We start from the raw sequence: 15,561 nt of genomic DNA on the forward strand, positions 1-15,561 counted from the left end.
AGTGTTTGTGAAAGCAGTTAATAATCTTCATCAGTGCTAATGTAAGGCACATATGCCTTCTTTGATTCTTGCTGAAACATCTAATGATGGTATGAATTTTTTTAAGATTTCCCCTGAAAGCTGGTTAGTGCGAGTCCATTTTTCAGCATTTCTTCAGACTTTAATCTGCAGAGCAGTTGCTGGTGGATCATGGAGTACTGGCTGAAGCCACATCGTTAGCTGTTCTTTTTTTCTGTCTCTCCTTGCAAGGCTGGTGCTAGCTTGCCTGAAAGGATAGTTAAAAATACCCTCTTGAAAAATATCTAATAAACAAACGAATAAAAAAATCTTCATATATCATGTTTCCTTGAGCTGTATTTGCAGTTGTTCTAGAGCTGTAGCATGCTCATATCTGTCAGGAGAGATGATCACTGTGACTCTGACTGGAAGAAAAAGTGATCTAATAAGGTTTGGCCTACACTAGGGAAAAAGATGGAGAATATTTCCACTAAAAGGTTGTAGAATGGAGCAGATTTGTCTTTAAATCACAGGCTGCTATACTGTGAGACACTGTAATTATTTTGCCTGAAAACACAGAATAAAAGTTGGAAAAACAGAAAATACTGGCAAATATAAGAGCTGGAGAACAAAATGTGACTCATAATGAAGACCAAAATCTGTCTAAACCAGTTATTTCTTTCTGTGCTGCAGTTCACGCTCGTTTTAATAGGGCAAAGCAAAGGAACAGAATTGCCCAAGTGGGTTAAGTTGTAATATTTATGTCAGTGAATCAAAATCACCCATAAACATAGTTCTGGACTGTAAATATTGTAATCAGGGATATGTAATGCTCCATCATATAAATTAATTGGGTCTCTTGCCCTGAAGGGTCCAGAAAAAAGCAGTACACTAGAAATCTAAATCGTTTTCCATCTGTGTCAAGTTGAGGTGCCTGAAAACAGCATATCCATTTCTTCTAGCTCCTCGGTTTTCTTGACCTTTCTGTTCTTTCTTGGCATGTTCTGAATCGTTAAAAATAAAATCCTTATGAGGGCACTGGCAAGTGGTTAGCAAAGCTCATTATGGCAGCTTTCTACATGCTGCTATTAAAGTGATAAAAGTCAGGACTGAAATGGAAAAAGATAATTGGATGCTTTAGGAAAGAAAGGCAGCTGTCCACTGACTGTCCTGGGAAGCCAGGTGAACTAAGCTGTTTCCCTCCAAAGCAAAGAACCAGGCGGGCAGGCCTCCCTGGCACATCACTGTTGCACTCCTAAACAAAGTAACCCTGCAGCCACAGAGCTCTCCTGCTAAAAGTTCATTGCCCAAATTGTAAAAAACAGTCTATGATTCATTATGGGTGAGGTTCTGCTGCCCAGACCCTTGCTGGGAGTGTGGCTGTATTCCTCGAAGGGTGCAATGCTGTTCAGCATGGAGGGAGTAGCAGAATCTGGATGCTTGAAGTAGTTAAAATAATTGTACTCTTCTGAAAATCCCCACTAATATTCAGATTATTGAGTTCTTTTTTAATTAATGCTATATATTGAATGGGCACTAATGCAGAAGATTTTGTCTGCAATCTCTGTGTCATTTGATAGCTTTCAGTATTATTGCATTTAAAGACAGTATACATACCATTTCACAGGCCTATTGTCAACCTTTTAAAGGTATTGAAGATGATTATGAAATGAAATCTACCTCTGTGGCTTTTGTGACATTATCTTCTTCAAATGAATTGAATAGCACCTTTGCCTCCCTTCTTTCAGACCTGCTCTATTTCTGTTCTGTGAAACCTCACCATTAGCATTCTGAACATGTTGATTCTCTTATCCATCACTTTCCATTTCAGTTTTCTCAAGGTGAAATCTCCCTGCTAATTCAAAAACCTTTTGGTCTTTGTTATGTATAAATGACTTTGCCCAAATACTAAAAAACCTAAATGGAAGATAAAGTTAAGGCCTAGCCACGTTTTATGACAGAATAGTAAATGCAGGGGGTAAAAGGGGTAAGGAAGGAAGCATAACGGTTTAACTTTTTATTTCTAGGATTTTTTTGAGGGGAAGGGATTGAAGGTTATTTTCCAGAAAGGTATAATGAGTTGAGAACTTTTTCCTTAAATAACTGTTTTCCTGGATCTGGGCAATTTTTCAAAAAAATCATCATGCTTTAAATAACCATGTTTCCAAATGAACATAGCAATGGGGAGAAATATCCTATTCATAACTGGCTTGGAAGGATACCAGGGAATAATTCTTGCAGAGCTAACATTTTTCATATTAATGAAATATGTTTGCTCAGTAAGCCAGACATTTGATTGTGTGTACTACACCAGTATATTAGAATTAGTCTCATGCTTTTCTTCCCGTCTCATTAATTACTTCATGGATTACCGGCTTGATCAGTGAGACAGTAATAATGATGAATGCATCTGTTTATTTGTAGAAGTAGTATCAACTATTTTTTAATTAGGGAGTGGCACTTTTAATTGATGAGTGCCCTCTGTGTTCTATGTGTTTAATAGAACTTTCCTTACTGTTTGTTATTACTAGACATAGAGAAATCTGGACCAGTGCAGAGTTCAAGTCTGTTGGATGTTGATGGCAATTAATCTGGCTGTGAATACAGTGGACTGGACTTTATTTTTAATGTCATTCCATTTGGGCCACCTCAGGAAGGCTATATGTTTAGCTTAGTATGTAAATTTAAACTCCCAATCTGATAGCTGCAGAAATGCAAACCAAAATCACATCTCTGCCTTTAATGACCTCAGTGAGTTTAATATAGTCAGACCTGTATAACCTTGCTTTCCATCAGCAAAAAGTAATCAAATAACCAGTACGAGTGAATTCATTACTGAATCCACAGTATACATGACAGCAAGGCAGAGGTTTCGTGGGTGGCTCTGTTCTTGTACTAGTTACCCAGTTACTAGATGGGAATTTTCTTGCATGAATATATCCATAGGCAATGTTTGTGGAAGGTGGTGATAGCCTTAGATGCAGAGCGGATCTGGGAGGAAGAACCACATGTAAATAAGGAGAACAAATGGAGAGATAAAGGGCATATGGAAGTACTGGGAATGGATTTACTATGTTACCATTATACCAAGTGTTGTCCATTACACTTAAATAGAGTTCCATTTGTATTATCAGCTGAATGGCTGTGATTTAACTAGTTTGGCAGCAGATTCTACCTGTGGGGCCTTTTATAGCCTCTGTTCCGCTCTCTTTTTAAAATTCAGTGTGGGTATAAGGTGCTTTAGTTTATTTTTCTACCTATCAGAAATGCATTCAGAAGTGCAAAAAATTCCCAGTTTCTTGATAATAGAAGCTTTGTGCAGAAATGCTCATCCTTCATGGCATTTTATAAAATGCGTGGAGCAAATGATGTCTGCAAGTGCTTATGGATCTCAAGGACACAAATTCATACACTCTTTGTTTATCAATACATTTTACAATTTAAACATGAGTACTTTATTATTATGACCAAATATACAACTGTAGGTAACTATTAGTTTATTTAGGCCAAAGAAACACATTGAATTAATTTCCTTCACTATTTTTTCATATTAGTGTAGATAGGAACAGTGGCACTTACTGAATAGAATCATTAAAGTTGGAAAAGATCTCTGAGATCATTTAGTCCAACTACTAACCCAGCAGTGCCAAGTCCACCACTAAACCATGTCTCTAAGCACCACATCTACATATTTTTTGAGCACTTTGAGGATGATGATTCTATCACTTCCCTGGGCACACTGTTCCCATGTTTGACCACCCTTTCAGTGAAGAAATTTCTCCCAATATGCAATCTAAACCTCCCTGGCACAACTTGAAGCTGTTTCCTGTTCTGCTGTCAGTTGTTACCTGAAATAAGAGACCAATCCCCACCTCACTACAACCTCCTTTCATACTCCTTCTATGGAGACCACAGAAGTGGAAACACTAAGAGAGGGAAGTCCTGCACTGGAGCCTTCCTAGGCTGCAAGATAACTTCAGCCAGCATGCTGCCCCCCAAAGCAGTAGTCTGATCTTCCCCTCAGTTTTAGCAGCTTGAGTCAGTCCTGTGGTACTGATACTGGGCCTTCCTTCACATGAGTATTTGTGTGGCTGGGCACATGCTGTTGGAAAATGAGCTGGATGAAAGCTAGCTCAGGAAAAAAAATAGTAAAAGCAGTGAGGTGGGAGAGAGTGGCTGGGACAAATGCAAGGGTTGCTTCAGCCTCCATTTCTGCTCATGTATGTGAGCATCACATGTTTAGAGATGAATGTATGTTTTTTATGGTTATATATTTTTGCTGTGCAATTTAACAAAGTAATACAGTGGTGAAAATTAAGACAATATAATAATATACAGCACTGATTTTCTGTGTGATCTTAAGTCATTTAGGTATGGATCAGCTTCAAACTGGATATTGCTGGAAACCAGCTCTTACACTTGTTTTGTTTTTTTTTCCCCAGAAAAGAAATTTTTACTTCCATTTCTCCTCTCCTGAAGCCCTGATTTTCTGTAAGGCTCCAGATAGGTTTTGTGCAATCTCATAATGTTAGCTCATTTTTACTTTCAAAGTGCTGTAGCCCCACCTGGTATGTTGGGTACAGCTGAGGCTTCAGATTGCCAAATTCCCACTGACAGACTGGGTGACCTACCTTTGCACATAGGTTGCAACAGTCAATAAAAAAGCAATGAGAAAAATACGTGGTAAAGGGCAGTGGGGTCACTGGTTATATATAGGAAGAGTCGCTCCAAAAATAGATTAGCATTTGGAGGTGAATAACCTTGGACTATTTTAGGGCTATTGAAAGAGCTCTCTTTTTTTCTTCTTTTTTTTAATGTCTTGGAGATGGAAGAATATTGTTGAATAAGAAATGTCTGATACCATTTGCTTTCTAGTTGCTAAATGATGAGTACTTGGAATCAATTTAAACGTCATTCAGTGCATATAGTTGCACAGGCCCATTAATTAATTTGTTTTTCCATTGTATAATTTTGTACAATGGTTGTAATATGGCAACAAGACTGGATCTTCAGAGATTCATAATTCTGTAGTAGTTCTGAAAACTAAGTACCCAGTATACAGAACTAGTAATTTGAAAGCTATTTCTTCCTACATGTGTGCAATGAAAAATAGTCTCTGAATAATGAATATCATTCCTGTATTTGATTCATATCTGAGAGTAATTTTGAAACATTTTGATTTATCTTGTCTAAAGTACCTCTTGTATGTTTTCTGACTCCTTCCTGCTTAACATACGCAGTAGGGCATTTTGAAATGAAGGTGAGTGAAACTGATACAACCCATAAAAATAGATGAATGGTATTAAGCCATTTGATTCAGGCATGTAATCATGAGCTGTGGTATTCCTTTAGCCCTCACATCGTTCTTTCATATAAACATGTAACCACGTGGCTGGATTCAGTAAACACTTCCCCACTGCATTTCTTTGACCATAAAGATGGTTGACACAGCATTTGAGCAGATCTGCTTTCCCTGGGCTCTGTACAGCTTCAGGACCCTATTGCAGCTTTTACTTACCATAACCTCTGGACTACTGGAGGGAGATAGTCTTCTCACCTATAGCTGCTGGAAGCTATGGTGCCTCCAGCTGCAGGTGTCTGGGAACCTGCAGATCTCTTCCAGCTCGATCATTCATATTCTTCACTCCCCTTAGCAACTGCTGCAGATGCAGCACTGACAGTACAGCTCTTGAGACAATGTGTGCACTGTCTTATATCTCCAGTTATTCAGGAAAAAAAATTACTAACCCCTTCAAGTAGCCAGATGGAAATTTTGAAACTGTTTATTCCATGCCATAGGACCCATGATGTCATTTAGCTTTCACTGTGCCGAAAACAAAGCCAAGGCTCCTCTACACGTTCCCCTTCTGCTTCATTGTGTTTGAGATGGAAGGGTAATTGTTCTTGGCAAGGGTGACTGGATTACAGCTGCCTTTGACTTCCAGGTTTTTTTAGTGCCATCGTGGTGGCTAAACATGTGCAGAACACTGTGACACAGTGGGGAAAATGGGATTTCATTTCTTTGAAATTAGAAAAAAAAAATGTGAATCTTTCCCTTTGAAGACAATTACCAAAAAATCAAATCAATTCTATTTTATTTTTAAGACTTGGAAGGTTTTGATTCTGTAATACCAATTGCTGAGAAGCTTAATCATCCAACTACAACCAGACCAAAAGCTACTGGCAGGCGACCACCCTCCCAGTCTCTCACATCTGTAAGTCAATTTTCCTTTTCTTTAAAAAATATTTTTTAAAATATTTTTTCTAATTTTTCCTCTCCTCCTCTTTGTGTTTCCTGGTGTTTTTTCTACTTTTACACAGCCATTCCTTCACATGTACAATGAGGCAGAGAAAAGCAGTTCAGGAAAATTAGTGTCAAAAGGCTGCCAGTGTTTTGAATACTGATGTTTAAAACATTCCCTTCCTTCTAAGATCCATATCCCCTTGTTTGGGTGCTGCCAAGTATTCTTTGCCAGCCATGACCAAGCCCAGAAAAATCCTTTATAAAAATCTGTGGAATCAACTCATTTGTCCTAACTATTAAGGATTTTGAAAGTGTTTCTCAAAAGAAGCATTTCCCTTGGGTTCTCTCGGACATTTACCCAATTTTGAGGACAAACAGACCACTCAGTCTTCAACAGCTATACTTGAATTATCGTGTGTTTCTTCTCACTAAGGTCACAATTCTAAATATAAACATGATTTAAATTTCACTCTCTAATATGTATCTTATAAGTTGGTTTTGTAAACTATACTTTGGAAATCACTTCTTAGTTTTTCAATGTCTTTTTCTTTGGAGTTTGGGATTTCTTGGCTTCCATGCTTTTTGCATTCTGGAATATCAGAATGAGAGCAAGTACTGATGGTTACCTGGGTTCATGTTGCTGAAGAAAAACAAAGTGGAGGCAAAGGATTATTGTGAAACTGATAGGACACACACAGAAAAAAGAAAACTTTCAAAATTAACTGTCATCATAAATATAGAAACATAAAGACAGTAAAAAGGTTTTCCTTCCCCTGTCAAATCTATGGGGAAAGGAGCAAGGGGTGGAAAGAACCTTCCCTCTTTGCACCTTTGCAAAGAGGCCGTGCACAAGGCAGCCCTGCAGTGCCAGCAGCGTGCAAGGGCAACAGCTGGGTCCTCTCAAGAGCAGCGAGGTGAGACCTGCACTGAGCAAAGCCGGGGCAGAGCTGCCCAGGGGGCAGTGCTGGCATCCTCCCAGCACGGTGCTCAGTGTCCCAGCTCTACTCGTGGACAGGAGGGTGCTTTCATCTTATGATATAATGCAATGCAAACATGTACATTAATGTTGAATTCAACTCTTAAGCATATCTTATTTCTTGAATGCTTCGAAAGCAGTCTAGCCTTGAAAATAAGATGGAAAAAACAGGAAGTAGGGGCCAAAGAATCCTGGTTTTAAGTATTGTTACTTTGAAAATTATAGCAAAAAAAATTCTTGAACAATGATGATATCTGTGCTTTTTTCTTCTTTTGTGGTGTGTGTTTGTCTACATAGTCATCCCTTTCAAGCCCCGATTTCTTTGACTCACCAAGTCCTGAAGATGAGAAGGAGGAACATGTTTCCATTGCTCACAAAACCCTTGAAGTGTCAAGGAAATCAAGAACTGTTACAATATCACAAGTAAGTTAAATGAAATGCCTCTTCTTCACCTCATCACATGCATCTTCATTTCTTAAAACAGTACTGAAATATTTAAAGTTTTATTCAGCAGTCACCTGGTAACTAGCCCCTTAAAGAAGCTTAAAATTATAAAGGTTACTAAAGATTGTTCTGTGCTTGAAATGCAAGTCTAAAGTGAATTGCATAGTTAAAATGTCTCCAATAACCATACTGTGGAAAAAAAATCCTTCTAGTGTAAATGCATTTCACAGAATCACAGAAGCTAGGGAAATAAATTTTAGAAACAAAGACCCTGTCTTTTTCAGCTGTAAATTGAGTTTACATTAGAAGAGTCTGTAAGTAGAGAAAATAGAACTCTTTGACCCACTCTAATAATATGTGAATTTAAATTTGCAAGTATAATCACTTTTTATACTGGTATAATTGTATTCATCTTATAGGCTTGTGCCATTCTTATTGTATATTGGTAGAGTACTAAAGCATAATTAAATATTGCAGGAGTGCGTAGATCACACCTTAGAAGTTGTAGCTGTTTTTAATACATAAGGATACCTTTAATAATACAAATATTATATTATAATAGTATGACAAAAGAATTTGAAAGATGAAATCGTGCAGTTTTGTGATCAAGTTATAAGGATAATCTTTTGCTATGTAGCTCCCTCTTCTGGGAGCACTTGCATTAAGGAATACTCTTGGGCCAACATTTGTAAGTTATACAGCAAAGTTGTAGATGTTGTTCCTGTAAAATGAGATGACTGCTATCAGAAAGTAGCTGCTTGAGGATTTAATGCTGATATCCAGTTAAGCTCTGGAATAAGATGTTCAGATCAATGCCTCCAGTTATGCCTTGCTCGCCTGCTCCAGATTTGGACTCAGCCTGACGTCTCTCTTCAGTCCAAAGAAACTTGCACCTACTGATATATGGGGTTATTATCCCTGAGAGATCTGTTTATAGTACACATTACTCACAGCCTACTCTACTCTGGTGAGACCCCACCTGGAGATGCAGTCATCCAGCTTTGGGGTCCCCAGCACAGGAAGGATATCGACAGCTTGGAGCGAGTCCAGAGGAGGCCACCAAGATGGTTTAGAGGGATGCAGCACCTCTGCTGTGAGGAAAGGCTGAGAGAATTTGGGTTGTTTAGCCTGAAGAAGGGAAGGTTTATTGTGACCTTCCAGTACCTTAAGGGAGCCTACAAGAAAGATGAAGAGGGACTATTTACAAGGGCAGCTAGTGACAGGAGAGATTGTTGGAACAGTTTCAAACTGAAAGAGAGTAGGTTTAGATTAGATATTAGTAAAAAATTCTTTATTGATGATGATAGGCACTAGAACAGATGCCACAACAGAGAAATTGTGCCCCATTCCTGGAAGTGTTTAAGACCAGGTTGGATGGAGTTCTGAGCAACCTGGTCTAGTGAAAGGTGTCCCTACCCATGGCAGGGGGATTGGAACTAGGTGATCTTTAAAGTTCCTTCCAACCCAGATAATAAATAAACTAAACAAACTAATCTATAAAATGTTAAAAGAGTATTATTAAGGTCATTAAGTCACTTTCAAGGCACTGGAGTAATTCAGCTTTCTTATGATTATAACACAGTTTTTATTTCTATGTTCAGACTTGTTTTTCTGCAGAACACCTTTTGTGTTCAGTGCTTTCCCAGGGTAGGTTCTTTGCTCAGTCATGGTTGTATAGCAGAGAAGACTGTTTTTTGTAGAACTCGGTGGATCCTGCTCTTCTCTCCCAGTTCCACTTTCTTCTTATTTTCATCTCTCAGTTACTTTGGTCAGCTAATGCCACCCTGCCAGTCCCCAAGTCCTCACAGTCTCTCCTTCGATTTCCATTTATTCTCAATATCTTACCCTATTTACCATTCAGCTTCAATATCCCTTTTCCAAAGACAGAGTTGGAGGGTTGCCTGATGCTTTTTCTTACTCTTGTCCAAATCAGATTTTCAGATATGCATGGTAGCTGTCATGTAATGCACACACTAGCATTGCCAGATAACAGTGTGATAAATAATTAAGACTCCCCTTACTTGCCATTGTGATAACTGTACTTGTACACTGTACTGTGTATTCACTAGTAGCTGATCATGTATGGCTGGTGGACTTCAGATTTTCTATAGCTTGTCTAATTGTAGAGCACTGGATTGCAGTTCAAAAAGCATGGGATCCTTTATAGCTTACCACATGGTACCAGGGTTACTAGCTTAATGATGTGTTTTTCTATTAAGTGCCTGGAGAAATAAAAAGCTATTGGTAGTTATGGGGATTCATGGAAGCTTCAGTTAACAGAGGGTTACATTTATTTATTATTAATATATTACCATTTTGAAGCCATGGAACTTTTTTTTCTGTATATATCATACCAACAAGCAAACTTAAAGGAATATTTTACTATTTTCATAATGCTAAGGAGAACATGTAATACATTTTTGAAAAAACATTGAAGATTCCTTCAGTGGTTAGTTGGCGATCATAAATTTAGTTTGCAAAAAAATACAGCTTGGATTCTTGGTCATGTGCTCTGTAGGAGCACATTGTGCTCTGTAGGAGATGTCCATGGATGTAGATATGTTCTCTCAAACTTCTGAGAGAAACATTGAGTATTTGTGCCTGGTTTATTTCACTGCTAGGTCTGAGTTCTTGGAAATGCTGTTGCTGACTGGTTGTAGCAACCATGGAAAGTCTTACTGAAGCTATCTGAACTTCTGCATCCCAACTAGACGCCCTCTGATGTACATGTACAAAGATAATGACTAATTGTTATATTTATCATGCTTTGGCCAAAACTGTCCATGTTTGTCTGTGGGACTGGTAGCATTACTGAAGAGCAGTTTAATACTTGGCATTGGTTAGAGGTTTGATTTTCATAAAGCTTTCTACAGACATTGAATATTACTCTTTTTGCTGCAGGTGTCTGATAACAAAACTTCCTTGCCTCCAAAACCAGGAGGTCTGGCTAGTGGCAGTAATGTACAACCATCACTATCCCCTTCACCATCACCTGGATTTCACTCAATTGCTATGGGAACAACAGGCCACAGGTCAAATTCCCCATCCCTGTTTGGTACTGAAGGAAAGCCAAAGACTGAGCACTTGAGCCAAGGTCAGACTGCCCTGGAAGAGCTGAGAACACAAGTTAGGGAGCTAAGAACCATCATTGAAACTATGAAAGACCAGCAAAAGTAAGTTCTGCAAATCACAACTGTAGGTGGGATGTATCCATTTGTGCATAGTGGTGGCTTGCCTTGATGTGTGTTACTCTGCACAGTTTGTCTATGTGTTTGTGAGTGATTTTCATGTGACAGAACATATTCAGGGGTGAGAACCTCAGGAAAACAGACCAGCACTATCCACCCATAAACCTTTTTTTTTTCCCCTGAGTTATGACATAAGCAGATCTTTATGGGGTCTTAAAAAAGTTAAGTTACAAGCTATAAACAGTGAATAAGGTTCTTATATTGTTTTATTTGCAAGTAACTATTTGGGAACTCATGTGCATTGATCATAATAAAAGGGGTGCATTTGTTCTAATTGTAGTAGAAATTACTACAAGTTCCTAAAGTTATTAAATCAATTTGTTGTTTGACTGTCAGCACATTTTCCCAGGAAGCTCATGTTACAAAAGTAGTAATTGAACCGTGATTAGGACCTTTGAAGACCTTTATGGTTATGGCCCCAAATCTTACTATTTTAGTTTTGGGCATCTTTATTTTCTTTAGGTTGCTCATTTCTTAGGAGCAACTGGGGCTGGCATGTAGCTTTTGCTGTTCCTGAGAATATTTAATGCTTTGGAAGCTAAACCTTCACTTACATTGTCAGTTGTGTGTAGCCCAGGCAGGAAAAAGAAAAGGGGAAGCAGCGTGCAGAGCCTGTGGCGGATCAAAGGTGTGCGGAGAGTTTGGGAGAAGATGCGGGAGGGCATGGTTCAAGCTGGATGTAGCCAGCAAGCCCCACGGCTTCACCTCTTAGGCTGACCCCTGCTCCTCCAGTCTCCCCTTCTTGCAAGGGCAGCTTCCACCTACTGGTTTCTGTCGTAAGGTGAGATCACTCAGTGGGAACATGAGAACGTGTCTGCTCCTTATAGCTATGTTCCCCTTCCCAGCAAAGAGGAATGACAGAAAATGTATATTTGGGATCATTCAGTCTTATAAATGAAGTTGAAGGTTACGTTGTATTGCTGGCATAAGCAGCTTTTAAGTGGCTTAAGTATGTGATAGGACGGGCAGGATTTGTGTTACCAGTTCCTATAACCCACAAACAGTTAATCCATCTACATTTTGTAGGGAAAAGAAAGGGTGCTGATACAGTGTTGATACAGCTAGTCCAGAGCAAAGCCTATGGATGCAGGTCTATTAGGTGGAAATTTATTATTCATTAGCCCTGTGGGATGTGGGGGGTACTGTCTTACAGAGAGGCTCTGTAGTATAGCCTACAGTATACAAGAGTGTGATGACTTTAGTTAGTTGTTCAGAGGAAAAAAAATAACTAGTGAAGCAGGGAAAATACCTCTTCAAGAGATGAGCTTTTGTATTTTACTAGTTTAATAATTTTCATTCCAAGCTTCTTTTGCATTCTTGTAACAGAAAAGAGATTAAACAGTTGCTGTCTGAGTTGGATGAAGAAAAGAAGATCCGTCTACGATTGCAGGTACTTATTTATAATGTTAGAGATGTATTGGCAGGTTTGATTTAGCCTCACATATGGGAGAGAAAACTCTGCTATAAGATACTTAGATTTCCAGTGAATCAAAAACTACTAATGTTTCTGAAAGGGATATACCTGTTCCCTTCATATCATTGCCATATATATTGCAGTCTGGGTTTTTACTGAAAAGCCTGATAATTATCAGCACAAGTAAACAAATTTAAAAAAAATTAAACACAATACAGAATTCAAACTATTATATTTCTTAGTCTTGGTTGTAATTGTTTGATTTTGTCACAAATGAAATCATGCCTTTTTACATTACTTACTTCCTGCCAAAGCTTTATATTTTGTAGTAGGCTTGTCTTAGTGTTAATGTGCTTCAAATATGATTTCATATAGTGGATTTTTATGTCTGCTTTAGAGGCTGTACTCAGGTTGTCTTTACTAAAGCATCCTTAACAATATAAAAGAAAGTGTTCTGATTAAGAGCCCAGTTACTGCTACCATACAGTAACAGTACAGTACCTTAGTTCTAGATGTTATCATCCTGGCTAGTCATTTGCCAGGTAGCACACTGCCCTGCTTGTGGGAATTATGGAGCTTGGTCTTTGCTAGAATCATTAACTGCTTCACTGTGGAGTGACTTTGAAACTGCTTTTTGGGGTTTTGTAGAATGATTTGGACAATGCCATTAACAACATGCTTTAACTTGGTCAGGCAGTCAGACTAAATGGTCATTGTAGGTTGCTTCCAAACAAAATTACTCTCTGCTACACTATGCTATATTATACTATTCTAGTCCATGTACTTGATAAGTGCGTTAGTATTGATTATATTTTATATTTTTATGTTATAGGTCAGCTGTGCTTTGTACTAGGGATAGAAAATCAAATTGTAGTTTCACTGGACTGTTCCCACTGTGAAGTGCTTGGGAACATAGCAAAGGGTGGCAGAACTGCGGATCATCAATGTTTATGCTCCAGGGCTGCCTAAAGGACTTTATGTACCACATGGGAACATGTCTTCTAAGAAAACACAATTCATGTTCAGCTAAAACTGAAATTTATTCAGATAATCAAGGAATATTTTCAATAGCTGTTATTGATTTAGTCTAACAGGACAGACTATCCAGAGGTCTTGATTCTACCTCCAAGGATAACTTTACATCTTTACAGAGGCCTGCATTGATGGGTTTAAAATTATGATCTTATAGCTGAATGCTTTTACTCCAGTTCAAGTGTTGTTCATACTAGTAAATGTTCAGATGCTAGCCAAGATGGCATTATTAGCTTTACAAAAAGATAAGAGTTAATAAACAAAAATTGCATTAGTTTTAGAGCTCTGATCATCAGGAAGTAGCACATGCATTAAAGAAGACTGCCTTGATCATGCAGTTTGAACACTGTGGGTGTGTTTGAATAAATCTAGTATACCCCTGCCTTAGGGTTTTCAGTGTCTGTCAGAGGGGCCAAGTGTGCAAATAGGGCTGATGATGGTTTCAGCCACATCCTTTTACCACATCTCTGTATATCCATCAGAGCACTTAAGGTACCTGGGCACAGGCTTGATGGGTGTAGAAGGCAACCACCATCCTTACAGCAAGAACCGTCCCTGTAGGAGAGAGATGATCAGTTTTGTTCCTCAGCTACCAGTGCTCATTGCCAGCAGTGCAGTTTACTTGTGCCAGCTCTAAGTGCAGTGTGGACACAATGCTCATTCTGCAAGTAATTCTAGGCAGTGAGCTGAGTGGCTTGTAAAAGTTGTAATTTGAAGAGATTGAAAAGTCTTGCATTACATTCAATGACTATACTTGTCAGGCTCTGAGGGGAGGAAGCCATGAATGGTCATCTTATGCAGCTGAAAAGGACACCTCAATTTGTGAAATCTGTGGAAATAAGAGTAGTATAAAACCCGTACTTGACACCTGTGGACATGATGGAACATGTGCTTTTCAAGTGGCACCAACTGTGCCTCAGTTTGCTGAAGCATCTAATTTAATCACAAATACTTTTTTTCCTGTTTGTTTTCAGATGGAAGTTAATGACATAAAGAAAGCTCTTCAATCAAAATGAATACTTGATAGGTGGAATGTTGCATTATTCTTCATGACTGAGACTCAAATTTATGCCCCAGCCAAAATAACTTTGTGCCAAATGATTTAAGAATTGCCTCAACATCCCTTTATTTGAAGGATTAGCACAACAGTTTTTGATAGCACAACAAAAATACCAATGAAGACAAAATTTCCACCCAAAGCTGTGCTGTGCAGCACTAGTTGTGACTGAAATTGATCTTCTTGTGCTAAAGGTTCTCTACTTCAAGATCCTAGGTGAAATGAAAACTCAGGCAGTTTAATCCATAGTGGTACTATTTTGATGATATTTTTCCATAAATAAAGTGTATCTCAGATTATCTGTTTACAAGCTTTATGATTTTGACTTTTGGTTTTTAATTGTCTTTTGTCACAGATTTTAAAATGTTTGTACTGCATATAGCCAGGAATGAATGTTAATGTTGGGGCTGGAGGGATTATTTTTGCTTCGAGATGGAACAGCCTACTTTTTGTTATGGTTTTAAGTTCTGTTAAATATGCAATTTTATGTCCCCAAATCCCCTTCAACTTAAACTCGCGTTGTGTACAGTAATGTATTTACAAGAAGGAAACAAACCAACAGAAGTCTGGTCTTTGCAATGATTTGTGCCTTTCTTTGCCACACACTGACTGGAGCCAGTTGAGGCCAGGTCTCCCTGATGTAGCTCCCACGACGACTCCTGTCCCCGTTGTCCGGCGGAGGTCACTTCCCAGTGTACAGCTGCTCAGTCAGCAGGGCCGGGTTTGTGCGAGATGGCAGGACAAAAGGGCGCAGCTGAGAGCAGCTTTGTCTTGAGCAGCTGTGGCTTTTTAGCTTTCCTGGTTTGGATAGGCCTGTCCCTCAACCTGAATGTTCATCTCTGCTTGATTTTCATTAGATGATTTAAACACCCGCCTCTGTCCCCAGTTTTGCACAGAGTGAACAGAATATGCATTATTAAAGCAAAAATAAATAAAAGTAATCTATAAAACATGAATAAAAACTTGTATTATTTCATGCACAAGGTTCTCTGTCGTGTGGCACTGTTTCATTTGCTGTTTATGTGGTATTGTTTGCTCCATTATATTGTACACTTATAAGCTGATACACCTCATAGTCCTGTTTTTTGCAGCAGGACTTTCTTCTCAATATTTTGTTCTACCTGATGATTACTTCATTTCTTCCAGTTT

The 15,561-nt window shown here is 38.6% G+C and overlaps 1 protein-coding gene across 7 annotated transcripts in view; it reads left to right on the forward strand.

Annotated features, from left to right (window-relative positions):
• Positions 1-15,013, forward strand: part of SH3KBP1 (SH3 domain containing kinase binding protein 1) — a 214,474-nt gene extending 199,461 nt beyond the window's left edge. For 6 of the 7 annotated variants that reach the window (XM_051794874.1, XM_051794876.1, XM_051794877.1 and 3 more), the window contains 5 exons: positions 6,103-6,212; positions 7,515-7,640; positions 10,563-10,834; positions 12,236-12,299; positions 14,330-15,013. In XM_051794874.1, the coding sequence (XP_051650834.1) occupies positions 6,103-6,212; positions 7,515-7,640; positions 10,563-10,834; positions 12,236-12,299; positions 14,330-14,371 (614 nt within the window). In that variant the 3' untranslated portion in view covers positions 14,372-15,013. The remainder of the gene's footprint in view (positions 1-6,102; positions 6,213-7,514; positions 7,641-10,562; positions 10,835-12,235; positions 12,300-14,329) is intronic. The other variant, XM_051794875.1, reaches the window with a different exon arrangement.
• The last annotated feature ends 548 nt before the right edge of the window (positions 15,014-15,561 follow it).

The sequence above is a fragment of the Manacus candei genome, unplaced genomic scaffold, assembly GCF_025592945.1.
Source record: "Manacus candei isolate 608988 ecotype Guabito, Panama unplaced genomic scaffold, ASM2559294v1 h1tg000041l, whole genome shotgun sequence".
Taxonomy (NCBI): Eukaryota; Metazoa; Chordata; class Aves; order Passeriformes; family Pipridae; genus Manacus; species Manacus candei.